The 13,564-nt window shown below is 36.9% G+C and overlaps 2 protein-coding genes across 2 annotated transcripts; one reads left to right on the top strand and one right to left on the bottom strand.

Moving 5' to 3' along the window:
• The first annotated feature begins 8,738 nt into the window (after window positions 1-8,738).
• LOC133804259 (3-ketoacyl-CoA synthase 11-like) lies at window positions 8,739-11,325 on the top strand. The gene is made up of 2 exons (XM_062242405.1): window positions 8,739-8,920; window positions 9,133-11,325. The coding sequence occupies exon 2, from the start codon at window positions 9,433-9,435 to the stop codon at window positions 10,999-11,001; it is 1,569 nt and encodes a 522-aa protein (XP_062098389.1). The 5' UTR covers window positions 8,739-8,920; window positions 9,133-9,432; the 3' UTR covers window positions 11,002-11,325.
• Window positions 11,326-11,623: 298 nt separating this feature from the next.
• LOC133804260 (probable histone H2A variant 3) lies at window positions 11,624-13,340 on the bottom strand. The gene is made up of 2 exons (XM_062242406.1): window positions 13,136-13,340; window positions 11,624-12,191 (listed from the first exon to the last, which is right to left on the bottom strand). The coding sequence occupies exons 1-2, from the start codon at window positions 13,244-13,246 to the stop codon at window positions 11,895-11,897; spliced, it is 408 nt and encodes a 135-aa protein (XP_062098390.1). The 5' UTR covers window positions 13,247-13,340; the 3' UTR covers window positions 11,624-11,894.
• Window positions 13,341-13,564: the final 224 nt, after the last annotated feature.

The raw sequence follows: 13,564 nt of genomic DNA on the forward strand, positions 1-13,564 counted from the left end.
ATTTTCTTACTTGTTGTAAGAATAAGCATGTAAATTGTTTAGTGACGAGGAACATTTAAATAATTATTTATTTAAATTTTATGTTTTTTCCTCCAAAGTTACATTAAGGTCCATATGAGTAATTAATTATCATATCGATAATAATTATTTGGTAAGGATGCTTAATATGGTGAAGAAAGTCTATTGAATTTTATGAACCACAATTTGTCTATCCTCTAGATAGTAAATTCAAGTATTTGGTTATAATGTTTAATAGATTGTTCTTACCTGTGTATGAGTTATATTTTGTGTGTTTGTCTCAGAACTCTAGCATACATGATGATCATTTGTTATTTTGTGATCATATATTGATGACAAAAGAGCACAAATAACATGATTTATCATAACATGTATTTATTTAATAGTTATTGCTCTTGTTCTCATTCAGCTGTAAGCATTCCGAGAACCTCTGCCATGTTGACACTGAATGGAACCAACCACAAGTAGTGGGTTGAATCTCTTATGATGAACTTGACTCTTATGAGAGTGGACTTGGCCTTGAGAATGGATGCACCACCTAAACCCGCTGATGATGCCACTGAAAAGGACAAGAAATCCTATGAGGATTGGGAGCATTCCAATCGTTGTTGTTTGATGCTTATGAGGTATCACATGGATGAATCCATTCGTGATAGTATTCCTCAGACTGAAAATGCAAAGGATTTTCTTGCTGCCATTAAGGAGAAGTACAAAAAGTTCTCAAAGAATGAGAAGAATGAGTGCTTAACCTTGCTCCATCGCACCAATTACGCTGATACGGGTGATATTAGAGCTCATATAGACAAGCTCATGGGTTGTTACCAAAAGCTTAAGGCTATGGGGTTGGATCTTGGTGAAGATTACATGGTGTGGTTTGTGATGGAAACCATTCCTCCTCGGTTTGATTCAATCAGATCACGCTACAATGCTCAAAAGGAGCAATGGACTATTGAGGAGATGACTGCTATTCTTGCCAAGGAAGAAGAGGACATGAGAAAGGGAAGGGCAAGAAGTATCTCCATGGTGACGAACCCAAACAATCCTCATAAGAGAAAGTTCACTTCCAATAACTCTGGTAACCAAAAACCTCCCAAGAAAAAGGCACTTAGTCCTAAAGGGAATGGACAGTCCAACTCATCCTTTAATGGTCATAAGAATGAGTTTTTCAAAGGGAAGTGCAACTTTTGCCTGAATTTTGGGCACAAGAAAGCTGATTGTAGAAAGCTCAAAGCTCACCTAGAGAAGAAAGGCAGTGACAAGTCAAAGAAGACCGAGTAGTCTGGAGTAGAATGTGTACATGGGAGACGATACAAAAGTCCAAGTTGAATTTTTGGGGATAGTTAGATTACAGTTGAATACAGGACATTTTTTGGAGTTACAGGATGTTGCTTACATACCCTCTTTTAGGAGGAATTTGATTTCTGTATCTATTTTGGATAGGCTAGGTTATAGTCTTCTTTTTGGAACTGGAAAACTCACTTTGTGTAACGACCCAAATTCACTAATAAGGCTTAAGGGCCTTGATTAGTGTGCCAGGAGGGCATTACTGGAGTAATTGTGATTTAATGAGTAATTATATGTTTAATGATGCTTGTATGATAATTGATTATATTATATGATGATATGATATATATATATATATGTTTGAGATATATGTGAGAACCACATTATGATGTGGATAATTCTGCAGCCGGCGACTCGAGGCGATCCTAGGGCTAGGTAGCAGGAAAAGTCACAACGGGGCATTATAATTGACTTTGGACAAGTCAGGGGTATTTTAGGTATCGAGTAGTGATTTAGACTATCGGGTGATAAAAATAAATAATTGGAGATATATCTGAGGTTAGGATGTCTAGGCGGGATTATTGGGGGATTTTACCGTTTTGGCCTCGGGGACGTTTCCGGCACCCCGAGCCTTGGGATTAACTTAAAGGATAAGTTAGACTTAAGGAAGTCTTTAGAAGAAAACAAAAACCGACCAAGTATACTTCTCTCAGCTCACTTGCACGCTCAAAGGGAACCAAAGGAAAGGAAAAACACAGAAAAACAAAGGGAAAAACTTTTGAGTTTGAGAGGGAACTGCTGGGATTGAGTTGTGTCTTTGGGAATTGAAGGAAGTAATCTGGAGGATTAGCTCAGGAACTGATCAAGGTCTGAGATAGAGCTAAGGTAAGTTCTGAATTTTCGTTTTTGGGGTTAGGAACTTAAAGAAATGACTGAGTTTTAAATGGTTATGGTTTTGACATTCAAGGTGGAAATTGAGGCTAGGGACTTTGAAGATAGGTCAGGGGATTCTTGGAAAATCGATTCTACAACTGAGGTAAGGTTTAAATTACAGTTTGATGGTTGAATTTGAGAGTTATCATGGCTGGTTTTGAGTTCTATGGGTTGAAATTTCAGAAGTTGGAATTGGGGTTTTGGTGAGTCTTAGGCTGGATTTTTGGTTGGATTGTGTTGTCTAAATCATTCTTATGTTGTTATTATTAATTGGTTTTGGTTTGGGGGCTTTGGGATAACTTTAGGTGAGGTTTGGAGATTGAAAATGGTGATTTTTTTCTGGGTTCGAAGGGTCGGGCCGCGGCATGGTTCTTGGTGAGCCGCGGCCCTTCAAGGGGTGTTGCATGCTGAGAAAGAAGGGCGGGCCGCGGCATGGTCCAAGCAATGCCGCGGCCCTTACCTGTTTTTGTGCCTGGGATGGCTCTGTTTGGGGGCCATGCCGCGGCATGGGTGGCCTATGCCGGGGCGCTTAAGGGATTTTGGGATTTTGAGATTTTAGGCTTGGAAATTTAACCTAAGGTGCTCGGGGTTGAGTCTTTTACTATATTTGGTGAAGTTCAATGTTCCGAGTACTAGAACTTGGCTTGGGAACTCATTTAAGGTTGTTAATGGTGTCTTCCTTCATGGTTGTGACTAGGTACTGAGCTAGGGCTTGAGGATCGGATCGCGCTCAAGGAGTATCGCCCGTAACTAACTCATTTGAAAGCTAAAGGTAAGAAAACCGCACCCGAATATATGGTTGTGAATGGGACTAAGTGCTCCCGAAAGTTGTATTGTGTCATCGTTGGTATTATGCCAAGGGACACGTATAAGCGGTCTAAGAGTACCGTTCATAATTTTAGCGCACGGGGCGCGAATTGGCCACTGGGAGCCAGAAACATTAGGATAACAGAGGGAGCAGCCTGTGGGCGCTAGCCCTGGTTATCGTCTGTGCATTATGTTTTATGAGATGAAATCCTTAGTATGTGGTATGCTTGAATGATGATATAATTGAAATTTATGAGATGCTAAATGAGTAAATGACTTGATTGCTAATTGTTAATGCTCTGTCATTGCTGTGTTTTCTTGCTGGGCCTTGGCTCACGGGTGCTTCGTGGTGCAGGTAAGGGCAAGGGCAAGCTGGACCAAGCCTGAGGTGGAGAGCTCCGAGGTGTAATGTACATAGCCAGCCGTTCGATCACCATGGTCGAGGAGTGTGTCAGGACAGAGACTACCTAACTGCTCATTTTGCCTTAGTACGGCCGCTAATGTATTTAAACCTTGTAAATTTTGTAAATGACCTTTGAAACTGTCATTTTCGGGAACCCATGTAATGAAACAATGTTTAGTAATGAAAATGTAACTTTTGAGACCAAAACACTTTTAACCCTAGTTCCTCTACTGTTTCAATAACACGTTTTACTTTAACGACTTGGTTAGCAAGTCTGGCACTTTATAAACACACAGTGTAACGGTCTTGGCTATCCAGGGCGTTACACTTTGTATCGTGACTCTCTTTTGGTTGGAAATGGAACTTTATGTGGAAATTTATATAAACTTGATTTGCATGATGTTGCTTCTGTTTCTTCTACTTCTTGTCTTCATACTGTTGTTGGCTCTAAACGTGCAAGATTAGATTTGAAATCTTCTATGTTGTGGCACAAACGTTTAGGTCATATTTCTAGAGACAGAATGGAAAGGTTGATCAAAGATGGGGTACTTCAGGATCTGGATTTTTTAGATTTCACTGCCTGCGTTGATTGCATTAAAAGGAAAGTTAACTGCCAAGGTTAGAATGAGCAAGTCAGACAGGTGCACAGATGTATTGGAGCTTATTCATACTGATATTTGTGGGCCTTTTGTTCCTCCTGCTATGGGTGGTTATAAATACTTCATCACCTTTATTGATGATTTTTCCCGTTATGGGCATGTAGAGCTCATTCGTGAAAAATTTGAATCTTTGGATGCGTTTAAGATTTTTAAGACGAAAGTTAAGATTCAAAAAGGGAAGAAGATCAAGGCAGTTAATTCCGATAGAGGTGGAGAGTATTATGGACGTTAAGATGAAAATGGAAGGAACCCCGGGCCTTTCGCTAGGTACTTACAAGAATGTGGCATTGATGCAAGATATACAATGCCAGGAACACCCCAACAGAATGGAATTGCTGAAAGAAGAAATCGCACTCTTCTTGACATGGTGCGATGTATGCTGATTCATTCTAGCTTGCCAGAATTTTTATGGGGTGAGGCATTGAGGACTGCAGCTTATATCTTGAATCAAGTGCCTAGTAAGTCTGTCCCAAAGACACCATACGAGTTGTGGTCGGGTAAGAAACCGAGTTTGCGTCATTTTCATGTTTGGGGATGTAAAGCTGAAGTAAGGCCCTATAACCCACAGTCTAAGAAACTTGATCCGAAGACCATTAGTGGCTATTTTGTAGGCTACACCATTGGATCAAGGGGTTCCATATTTTATTGCCCATCTCACACCACCAAGGTTATAGAATCAGATAGGGCTGTCTATTTTGAGGATGAATTTGGTTCAAGTCAAGGGTCAAGAGAAATTGTTTTCAGGGAAGAACACATTTTTGTTCCTATACCTGTTGCTTCCGCTCCTATTGATGACCCTGTGATTGAATAGATTCCGGTAGAAACTCATGATGAACCTCAAAATCAAGAACAAGGTGAAAATCTTGATATTGGGGATGATGAAGCTATGGTGAGAAGATCACAGTGAACCCGCAGGTCTGCTATTCATGATGACTACCTTGTCTATTTGCAGGAACATGAGTTCGATGTGGGAGATAATCCTGAGCCGATCACTTATCAAGAAGCCATGAGTAGTCCTAAATCTGTGTTGTGGATGGATGCAGTGAAAGAAGAATTGAGTTCTATGTCACAAAATGAAGTTTGGGAGTTGGTTGAACTACCCAAAGGTTGCAGACCCATTGGATGCAAATGGGTGTATAAGATCAAACGTGACTCGAATGGGCAAGTGGAAAGGTATAAGACTAGGCTTGTGGCTAAAGGCTATAGCCAGAGAGAAGGCATTGATTTCAAAGAAACCTTTTCACCTGTTTCTACCAAAGATTCATTGCGAATCATTATGGCTATAGTTGCTCATTTTGATCTAGAACTCAATCAAATGGATGTTAAGACCGCCTTCTTGAATGGAGATTTATCTGAAGATGTTTACATGATTCAACCTATTGGTTTTGAGAAGTCTGGCAAAGAACACATGGTTTGCAAGCTCAAGAAGTCTATCTATGGGCTTAAACAAGCATCAAGACAGTGGTATCTCAAGTTTGATATGATTGTCACTGCAAATGGCTTCAAGGAGAATGTAGTAGATCAATGTATATACATGAAGGTTAGTGGGAGCAGTTTTATTTTTCTAGTATTGTATGTTGACGACATCCTGCTTGCATCTAATAATTCTGATCTGTTGTCTGAAACAAAATAACTTTTGTTTAGCCATTTTGATATGAAGGATCTTGGTGAAGCTTCCTATGTGCTTGGGATTCAGATTCTTCGGGATAGGGCTAATGGTATTCTTCGTTTGTCTCAGAAGACTTACATTGATCGGATCTTGAAAAGATTCAATATGCATGCATGTTCTCCTGGGAAGGCACCAATAGTGAAGGGTGACAAGTTCTCAAAGGCTCAATGTCCACAAAATGATAAAGAGAGAGATGAAATGAAAGTCATTCATTGTGCGTCACTGGTTGGTAGCTTGATGTATGCTCATGTATGCACACGTCCTCATATTGCTTTTGTTGTCTACGTGTTGGGTAGATACTTGAGTGATCCTGGTCTTAGCCATTGGAAAGCGGCTAAGAAAGTCATGAGGTATCTTCAGGGTACAAAGGATCATATGTTGACTTACCGGCGAGCTGACACTCTTGATATAGTTGGGTTCAGTGACGCCGATTATGCAGGATGCGTGGATGATAAAAAGCCCACTTCAGGCTACATTTATATGATGGCTGGAGGAGCTGTTTCATGGAAAAGTGTCAAGCAGACACTCACAGCTTCTTCTACGATGGAGGCAGAGTATATGGCGTGTTATGAGGCTACTTGTCAAGCAATATGGCTGCAGAATTTCATTTCAGCATTGAATGTTGTAGACTCTATTTCGAGGCCGCTGAAATTGTATTGTGACAACTCCGCAGCAGTAGCTTTCTCTAAGAACACCAGGAGTACTTCTCGCTCAAAGCATATTGATATAAAGTACTATTTTGTTAAGGAGAAAGTCGTTGAGTCCCTCATTTCTATTGAGTACACGCCTACCACTAGCATGTTAGCAGACCCTCTAATGAAAGACTTACCTATATGTGTGTTTTTAGAGCACATTGCCCAAATGGGATTGTTAGGAGCCTAGCTTGTTGAGCTCAGTGGGAGTTTTGTTATTTATGTATTGAACATGCTAGTATTTTGTATGGATTGCTTATAGCTTGTATTTTGTTCTGAACATGCATAATGATAATTGAAGTCACTTCTTATTGTTGTTATTACGTATATATGTTTATATATATATATATATTATTGTTCATCGAAGTGACAGGTACAAAAGGAGATGAATGCGCATAGTCTCAATCTGTCGTACCTCATGCATGTTTGGTTTGATAGTTAATGGTTGTTATGATATTTAATGTCTACATGGCCAAGTCATGTGCAATATTTGTATTCTATCGGTATGATATTATATATGATTTATTTGATTGTCATGTGTGTGTTAGACAATATTGTGGTGGTTTGATTATATTGTCCAAGTGGGAGAATGTTAGAATTATTATGATGGACTAATATAATCATAAACATTATTCCATAATCACAATCATTAACCAAAGTGTCTATTAATTACCAATAACCATAATGGGATGGTTTACACCTATTAATTGCATTAGAGGCACATGATGGCACCCTAATAACTATATGTTGGCCCATTAAACTATAGTCCAAACACCACTATTATTGTAAAACCCAATTAACTCACTAATACCCCTTAGGGTAAGTGGGCATAAAAGGGAAGAAGGCATATAGTTGTAATATGGGGTTTTGAATGTGGTGGTATCTTGGTAAGGGTTGCTCTTCATTAGTCTTCTATAACCATTGCACTTGATCTTGTGTATTGTGTGTGATTTTGGCAGATTTTAGAGTGTGCAAATGGCTCAAGATGTGATGGGAAATATGGGAGGTATGTTCTCTACATTTCCAAATTAATGCCCTAAATAAAATATGTTCTTGGGTTGTTGCATGAGCATTTAATGTTGTTGTTGAATCAAATTTATAGATTTAATGCTGATAACATTGTCTACAAACTAACCTAATTTTCTTACTCCTCACACACTATGACATGATTCCTTGTTATATTTTTAATATATTTATGTTTAGATACAAAAACTTCTAACTACGATTCACTTATTAGTTTAGCAACCAAAATAAGTTGTATCCATACTCTCCGACTTAGTCCCACACTCAACTTCCTCAAATTATTTATTTTTGAAATATATATATATACATATATTTTTTATATAAAATGTATGTACATAATGAAATTTTTTTGATTTAACAGTTTTTTATTTTTTTAATGTTAATTTTAAAAGAATATTTTTATATTTAACATAATATTCTTATACTTAACGGTAGTTTGTAAATATCACTTAAACTTAAATAAAATAAAATAAATAATTAAAAAAATTAAAATATGATATTTTTGACATATTTTACAATGATAATTATTTAAAAATAATAAAATCATATGTTTTATAACTTAAATAAAATTTAATTAAATTTAAACTCACTTATTAGAATAATATCATATTAAACATATAATATAATCTATTATCAATTAGCAATAAATTATTTTTAAAAAAAATTTAGCAAGAAACTTAAATTTAAAATTCATGTATAATATTTAATATTACATTAAACATATAATATATAATATCTATGACTCTAAAATTTAAAAACTAAAATAAATATAAATTTAAACAAAAATAAAAAAATTATTTAATTAAAATAAAATATTCATTTGAAATTTATATGATATAAATATAAATTTAATAAAAATAATTAATAAATTCTATAAATAAAACTAAATAAAAATACATATTGCATCTACTATATATATTTACATTAGAAATAATTTTAATGATTAATCTATAAAGTGGTTACAGTAATATTGTTGACTAATAATTTAAATATTTTTAATAAACTATGAAATTAACCACATTTATATTGAATTAAAACATTTTGATTAGAACTTATATAATTATCTATGAGTAACTTAATGACTGGTATATTTATTCTAAATATGAGATAACTTGATCCAGTTATGAATTACCGGTAATCGACCCTTCCCTTTTGATGAATTTGGTGGTGCCCACCATGTGAAGATTGTTTGGTTGTTTTTGGCCTGTTGAAAAACAATACATTCCCTCTGAAACGCTGACTTGTCAATGTTGGAGAACCCTTTAATTGCGGCTGAGCTGCATCAGAGTGGCCTCTCTCTTGGGAGCGTCTTTTTTTGGTTTTGTTAATTGCTAGCACTCCTTTCAGCTCTTATTTTATTTCATGCTCTCTGTCTCAACTCGAATCATTGGGCAAAGTTCAAGGTCAGTTCTTCTCAGATTGAACAATCCAGGTCTGTTTTCTCCTCTGGGTCTTTCCCTCATTTAGATTTTCTTATGTTCATTGGTTTTTCTTCTTCTTATTATTATTTGTAGAAATTATTGAACTTTAAATTAGATCTCATCTAGAAATGGTGAAAAACGCACACTTTGTACATTATGTCACATAAAGTTTGTGTTAAATATATTGCTTCTCTCTCTCACTGATGGGTCATTCATTTTGCAGGAGTGGTGGAGTGGTTTAGGTTCTTCAACCTCCATTTTCTTTATTCTTTCTTCATGAAAATTTCTTATTTTATTTTCTCATCTCATTTTTATTTCTCTCTTTCTGACCCAACTACCTAAACGGGGCTTTATCATTCACCCAGTTAATAGATTCCCACTTCCATGGAAAAAGCACTTTCTTTGATACCAAATTTCATGTAGTTTTTTTTCCCTTTCTCTGTCATAATTTCATTCAGATCCCCCAAAGTCTCTTCATTTTTGCCATTTTAACTTGCTTTGATCCGAACCCATCCCCTAAAAAATGTCAGACTCTAATCCGAGCACACCATTGGGCTCTCAACCTCCACCACCATCGTTATCATCATCATCTTATTCCAGAAAACTTCCAGATTTTAAGCAATCTGTTAAGCTCAAATACGTGAAGCTTGGCTATCATTACCTCATAACTCATGCTATGTACCTATTTCTTTCGCCACTCCTCGTTGTTATCGCTGTTCAAATCTCAACATTTTCCCTCCAAGACCTCCATGACCTTTGGGACCATCTTAGATTCAATCTCATTTCTGTAATCGTTTGCTCCACGCTTTTAGTTTTCTTGTTGACCCTTTATTTCTTAACTCGTCCCAAACCTGTTTACCTTGTTGATTTCTCGTGTTATAAACCCGATAATGCCCGGAAATGCACGAGGCAGATATTCATGGACAGGTCCCGTTTGATAGGGACATTCACTGAGCAAAACCTCGAGTTTCAAAGGAAAATTCTTGAGAGATCAGGACTTGGGGAATCAACATATCTCCCTGAAGCAGTTTTGAGAGTCCCACCAAATCCATGTATGGCAGAGGCCCGGAAAGAAGCTGAGATGGTTATGTTTGGGGCACTTGATCAGCTCTTTGAGAAAACTTATTTGAAACCGAAAGATATTGGGATTTTGATTGTGAATTGTAGTTTGTTTAATCCGACACCATCGTTGTCTGCCATGATTATCAATCACTACAAGCTTAGGGGGAATATTGTTAGTTATAATCTAGGTGGGATGGGGTGTAGTGCTGGTTTGATCTCGATTGATCTTGCTAAAGATCTTCTTCAAGTGCATCCCAATTCGTATGCATTGGTTATTAGCATGGAGAACATTACTTTGAATTGGTATTTTGGAAATGATAGATCGATGCTCGTTTCAAACTGTTTGTTTAGAATGGGAGGAGCTGCAATCTTGCTCTCCAACAAGAGGTCTGATAAAAGGCTATCCAAGTATCAATTGGTCCATATGGTTCGAACCAACAAAGGGGCTGATGACAAGTGCTTCACTTGTGTTACTCAAAAAGAGGATGACATGGGGAAAATCGGAGTTTCGTTGTCAAAGGATCTCATGGCAGTTGCTGGGGATGCTCTGAAGACTAACATCACAACTTTAGGCCCGCTTGTGTTGCCAATGTCCGAACAATTGCTCTTTTTCGCCACATTAGTCGGGAAAAAATTGTTCAAGATGAAGTTGAAGCCTTACATCCCAGACTTCAAATTGGCTTTCGAGCATTTCTGCATTCATGCTGGAGGAAGAGCTGTGCTGGATGAACTAGAGAAGAATCTGCACCTTTCGGATTGGCATATGGAGCCTTCAAGGATGACGCTTCACAGGTTTGGCAACACTTCAAGCAGCTCTCTTTGGTATGAACTAGCTTATACAGAAGCCAAGGGGAGGATAAGGAAAGGAGACAGAACATGGCAGATAGCATTTGGTTCTGGTTTCAAGTGTAACAGTGCAGTGTGGAAGGCTTTAAGGACCATGAATCCAGCAAAAGAGAAGAACCCGTGGATGGATGAGATCCACCACTTCCCAGTGAATGTTCCAAAGGTCTCTGCCCTCCAATCTTAATTGAAGTTTCTCAATTGTTTAAACTTTGAATGGGAATGTGGATGGTACTAGTTTGTAGGATATTCAAGGTGTTAGTCTTTTGTGGAGTCGAGTCACAGTAGATGAAAAATTAATTGACCTTATTCTCTAAACTTTTCATGTATGTTTTTTTCTCTAAACTTTTCATGTATTTTTTTCCATATAGAGTATGACAAGGAGGAGGTTGTGTGTCGCATGTTGTTATTTGTTTGAGAGTTAGGGCACTTGGCAAGCATCGTTGGAGAAATGTTCTTTTCTTTCGTTAGTCTCATTTTCTTATGTAGCAAATGGAATTTGATTGATCTCTCTTATCTGTCAAATAGAGCGTGAACTACTAGTTCATTTATTCATAATCTGTTTAGTTTTCTGTGGCTTCTTCCTACACTTATTTTTTTTTAGAATCTTTTGGTTGGAAAAAAATTAATAATAATAATAATAATGTGAAACTATTAGCAAACTAAATCAATCAGAAAATGAGTTTAGTTCATCGGCTAACTCAATGACTAAATGAGACATTATTATAAAATGATAAACGATGAGGCTGCACAGAAAGAAGAAGGAAGAGTATTAAACAAAACAGCATACCAATTACCGGATACAATGGTTCAATGGAAAAGCCTAATACATTAAAAAGGCAATGCAAAATACCAATCTTCCAGACAGGACATCAATTTGTTTTGATAAATTAGCACAACCATATCCGACCCCAATGTCTACCATCTTTTTTTCAACTAGGAAAAGAAACTTCATCGCAGGAAATGGGCAGTTACTTATTGCCAGCCCAAAAAAGGACCATAAACAATCAATAAGATATCAGCAAAATGTACACATAAATCCACTCTCAAGGTTAACAATACAGAAAACAAATAACAATATCACTCCTTGGAGGACTTGTTGATGAGAGACTTGTGGATGTGCGGAATCACACCACCACCAGCTATTGTTCCTTTGATCAGGGTGTCAAGTTCTTCGTCACCACGAATAGCAAGTTGTAGATGCCTGGGTGTAATACGCTTTACCTTCAAATCCTTGCTTGCATTACCAGCCAGCTCCAGAACTTCTGCAGTCAGGTACTCCAAGATAGCAGCAGAGTATACAGCAGCCGTTGCCCCAACTCTCCCATTCGCTGAAACCCTTGTCTTCAGAAGACGGTGGATTCTACCAACAGGAAACTAAAGAATATATGTTCAATGATGAGATACAAACTGAATGCCAATCAAATTAACATCGAAGAATGTAACGATTGGAAAAATAAGTTCAAGAACCAAAGCATTACACATATGATGTGTGGCAGGAATTGAATTATAGAAGAAAGAAATCAAAGAGAGCATTCCTTTCTTCCTTCAGACTAACCTATATGTTAAACCTAAAGCAAATACATTTTAGCATGGTAAATCAAGCAATATGCAAAAGAGGCAGAGATGGATCAGAAATCCAATCAACAGTTGCAGTATTTAACGATTTCCAATTTAAAACTTTATAACAAAGATAACTGACGCATAAAGAGCAAGGAGTCTCTAAAGAACTAGAAATGCAGATAATTATAGGTAACAAAGTTTAAGTCAGAAAAGTTTAAAAAGATATCACACGAAAAACAATTAGGTTTAACAACAAACACTTACCCATTGAATGTTGAAACTGACACTCTTCACTATTGATCACTATTATACTCAAGCTTGTTGGTTCGGTTGAATGCTATACGCTTACACCCCCCCCCCTTCTCTTTTTTTTGTTTTTTTTTTCTTTTCTTTCTCTTTTATTTTTTGATTTTTTTTTCAATGTTTGTTCTCAATCTCTTTCAGACTATCCAACCTAACCTCCATAACTCGTTCTTACCAAACCATATTTGTACTTATCTAGCATCTAATCCAAAGCTAGAACTCACCCATATTTATAAAATTAAGGAAAGATATTTTGAAGAAGAAGAAGAAGAAGAAAAAAACCCATATTCAAACACAGATCAGAAGAGGTTTTTTATTACACGACAGAGCTCAAATTCAGACGCAGTTGAACGAATGAAGCTATGAACAAAATCCCATGAACCCAGAACCAAAAACCGAAAAAGAATCCATAAATTGAAGCCTAATGATGTAGAGAAATAGAGAGAATAAAAAACCTGAAGACCAGCACGAGAGGAACGAGAAACGGGCTTCTTCTTGTCCTTGTCCTTGTCCTTGTTGGCTGGCGTTTTTCCCATTATCAAACCTTTGGCGCCTTTCCCAGACATCTTTGCTTCGATTTCAAGGTTTAATGGAGCTTTGAGATTTCAGAGATGGGCAAGCGGAGGTCGAGACTTGAGAATCATCGGGGAAGAGAGCTATGCTGTAGCTATAAGATTTATTTCAAAATCTAATGACTAAAATACCCTCGTATAACTCATTTTATTACTAGTAAACCAATGACATGTCGTTTATGTTTATCGTTTTTATTAAAAAAATTAAAAATTAATATCTTTATCCTATTTGGTTTATACAACTTTTTTTTTTTTTTTTTTGAAGGAACATAGTGTTCATAAACTAACTAATAATGAGGGAACGCTCCCCTA

The sequence above is a fragment of the Humulus lupulus genome, chromosome X, assembly GCF_963169125.1.
Source record: "Humulus lupulus chromosome X, drHumLupu1.1, whole genome shotgun sequence".
Classification (NCBI taxonomy): domain Eukaryota; kingdom Viridiplantae; phylum Streptophyta; class Magnoliopsida; order Rosales; family Cannabaceae; genus Humulus; species Humulus lupulus.